Here is a 2865-nt window from a genome sequence, read left to right on the forward strand (position 1 = left end):
CCACGCCGAGCCGGGCAAGCGTCTTCTGCCGGACGTCGCGGAAACACTCTTTTAACCGCCTTTACGGACTTCCGGTGTCGGGCGGGCAGGACTATGCGGCCAGGTGTGCTGCAGGTGCGCAGTCGCCTGCAGGTCAATTAGCGGCTAACTAGGACGCCTTCACCGGGGGAGAGGGGGCTTCTCCTCGCCTGGACGCCCGCGGAGCCGCGACGTCTCTCGGCCCGCAGGGGAGCGACGAGACATGACGGCCGAGGTGGACGACTCGGATTTCAGGAGAGTTCCCGAAGTGGAAGAGGACGCGAATAAAGAGGTCGGAAAGGAGACTCCGGACCAAGGAGACGATGACGACTGCGAAGACGAGAAGGTAAAACAACAACTACTTCCAAAAGTTACACAAGTATTTGAAACATGTTTTTAATCACCTCACCTAGATATCAAAACACTTTAAAACTCGACGTTGAATTTTTCAATAATTAGAAGCGCGTCTGCCAGGAGTGTCAAAAGTGCGGCCCCGGGGGCCACTTTCGGCTCGCAGATAATTCTTTCAAGTCCCTCGGCACATTTAAAAATATAATTAAAAAAAACATTATAAACAGGGTTTTTAAAAGTCATTAAATTGATTTTGCACAAATTAAGGCCTTAAATGGCATTAAACTCGATGTCTGGCGTAAAAAAAAAGTAATGCTATGAGCTAATACAAGGTCGGGGGTTTTATAAAGTCACATTTTTCTGGCGTGACGACTCTCCGAGCAACTTCTGCATATAATTACAAAAAACAAACATTAAAAACAGGGTTTTTAAAAGTCATTAAATTAATTTTGCATAAATTAAGGACTTAAATGGCATTAAAGGCCTACTGAAATGAAATGTTTTTATTTAAACGGGGATAGCAGATCCATTCTATGTGTCATACTTGATCATTTCGCGATATTGCCAAATTTTTGCTGAAAGGATGTAGTAGAGAACGACGACGATAAAGTTCGCAACTTTTGGTCGCTGATAAAAAAAAAAGCCTTGCCTGTACCGGAAGTAGCGTGACGTCACAGGTTGAAAGGCTCCTCACATTTCCCCATTGTTTACACCAGCAGCGAGAGCGATTCGGACCGAGAAAGCGACGATTACCCCATTAATTTGAGCCAGGATGAAAGATTCGTGGATGAGGAACGTGAGAGTGAAGGACTAGAGTGCAGTGCAGGACGCATCGTTTTTCGCTCTGACCGTAACTTAGGTACAAGCTGGCTCATTGGATTCCACACTCTCCTTTTTCTATTGTGGATCACGGATTTGTATTTGAAACCACCTCGGATACTATATCCTCTTGAAAATGAGAGTGGAGAACGCCAAATGGACATTCACAGTGACTTTTATCTCCACGACAATACATCGGCGAAGCACTTTAGCTACGGAGCTAACGTGATAGCATCGTGCTTAAATGCAGATAGAAACAAAAGAAATACGCCCCTGACTGGAAGGATAGACGGAAGATCAACAATACTATTAAACCATGGACATGTAAATACACGGTTGATGCTTTCCAGCCTGGCGAAGCTTAACAATGCTGTTGCTAACGACGCCATTGAAGCTAACTTAGCAACGGGGCCTCACAGAGCTATGCTAAAAACATTAGCTATCCACCTACGCCAGCCAGCCCTCATCTGCTCATCAACACCCGTGCTCACCTGCGTTCCAGCGATCGACTGAGCGACGAAGGACTTCACCCGATCATCAATGCGGTCGGCGGCTAGCGTCGGATAGCGCGTCTGCTATCCAAGTCAAAGTCCTCCTGGTTGTGTTGCTGCAGCCGGCCGCTAATACACCGATCCCACCTACAGCTTTCTTCTTTGCAGTCTTCATTGTTCATTAAACAAATTGCAAAAGATTCACCAACACAGATGTCCAGAATACTGAGGAATTTTGAGATGAAAACAGAGCTTTTTGTATTGGATTTAATGGGGTACCAATACTTCCGTTTCAACCATTGACGTCACGCGCATATGTCATCATAGACGTTTTGAACCGGAAGTTTCCCGGGAAATTTAAAATGTCACTTTATAAGTTAACCCGGCCGTATTGGCATGTGTTGCAATGTTAAGATTTCATTATTGATATATAGACTATCAGACTGCGTGGTCGGTAGTAGTGGCTTTCAGTAGGCCTTTAACATCGATGTCTGGTGTAAAAAAAAGTAATGCTATGAGCTAGAGATGTCCGATAATATCGGCCTGCCCATATTATCGGCCGATAAATGCTTTAAAATGTAATATCGGAAATTATTGGTATCGTTTTTTTAATTATCGGTATAGTTTTTATGTATTATTTTTAATTTTTATTAAATCAACATAAAAAACACAAGATACACTTACAATTAGTGCACCAACCCAAAAAACCTCCCTCCCCCATTTACACTCATTCACACAAAAGGGTTGTTTGTTTCTGTTATTAATATTCTGGTTCCTACATTATATATCAATATATATCAATACAGTCTGCAAGGGATACAGTCCGTAAGCACACATGATTGTGCGTGCTGCTGCTCCACTAATAGTGCTAACCTTTAACAGTTTATTTGACTCATTTTCATTAATTACAAGTTTCTATGTAACTGTTTTTATATTGTTTTACTTTCTTTTTTATTCAAGAAAATGTTTTTAATTTATTTATCTTATTTTATTTATTTATTTTTAAAAAAAAAGGACCTTATCTTCACTATACCTGGTTGTCCAAATTAGGCATAATAATGTGTTAATTCCACGACTGTATATATCGGTTTTGGTTGGTATCGGTAATTAAGAGTTGGACAATATCGGAATATCGGTTATCGGCAAAAAGCCATTATCGAACATCCCTACTATGAGCTAATCCTAA

The 2865-nt window shown here is 41.8% G+C and overlaps 1 protein-coding gene across 1 annotated transcript in view; it reads left to right on the forward strand.

Moving 5' to 3' along the window:
• Positions 1–2865, forward strand: part of LOC133655246 (microtubule-associated serine/threonine-protein kinase 4-like) — a 200431-nt gene continuing 197566 nt past the window's right edge. Inside the window, exon 1 of the mRNA XM_062055224.1 lies at positions 1–364. Within this exon, the coding sequence (XP_061911208.1) occupies positions 242–364 (123 nt within the window). The 5' untranslated portion in view covers positions 1–241. The remainder of the gene's footprint in view (positions 365–2865) is intronic.

The sequence above is a fragment of the Entelurus aequoreus genome, linkage group LG08, assembly GCF_033978785.1.
Source record: "Entelurus aequoreus isolate RoL-2023_Sb linkage group LG08, RoL_Eaeq_v1.1, whole genome shotgun sequence".
Classification (NCBI taxonomy): Eukaryota; Metazoa; Chordata; class Actinopteri; order Syngnathiformes; family Syngnathidae; genus Entelurus; species Entelurus aequoreus.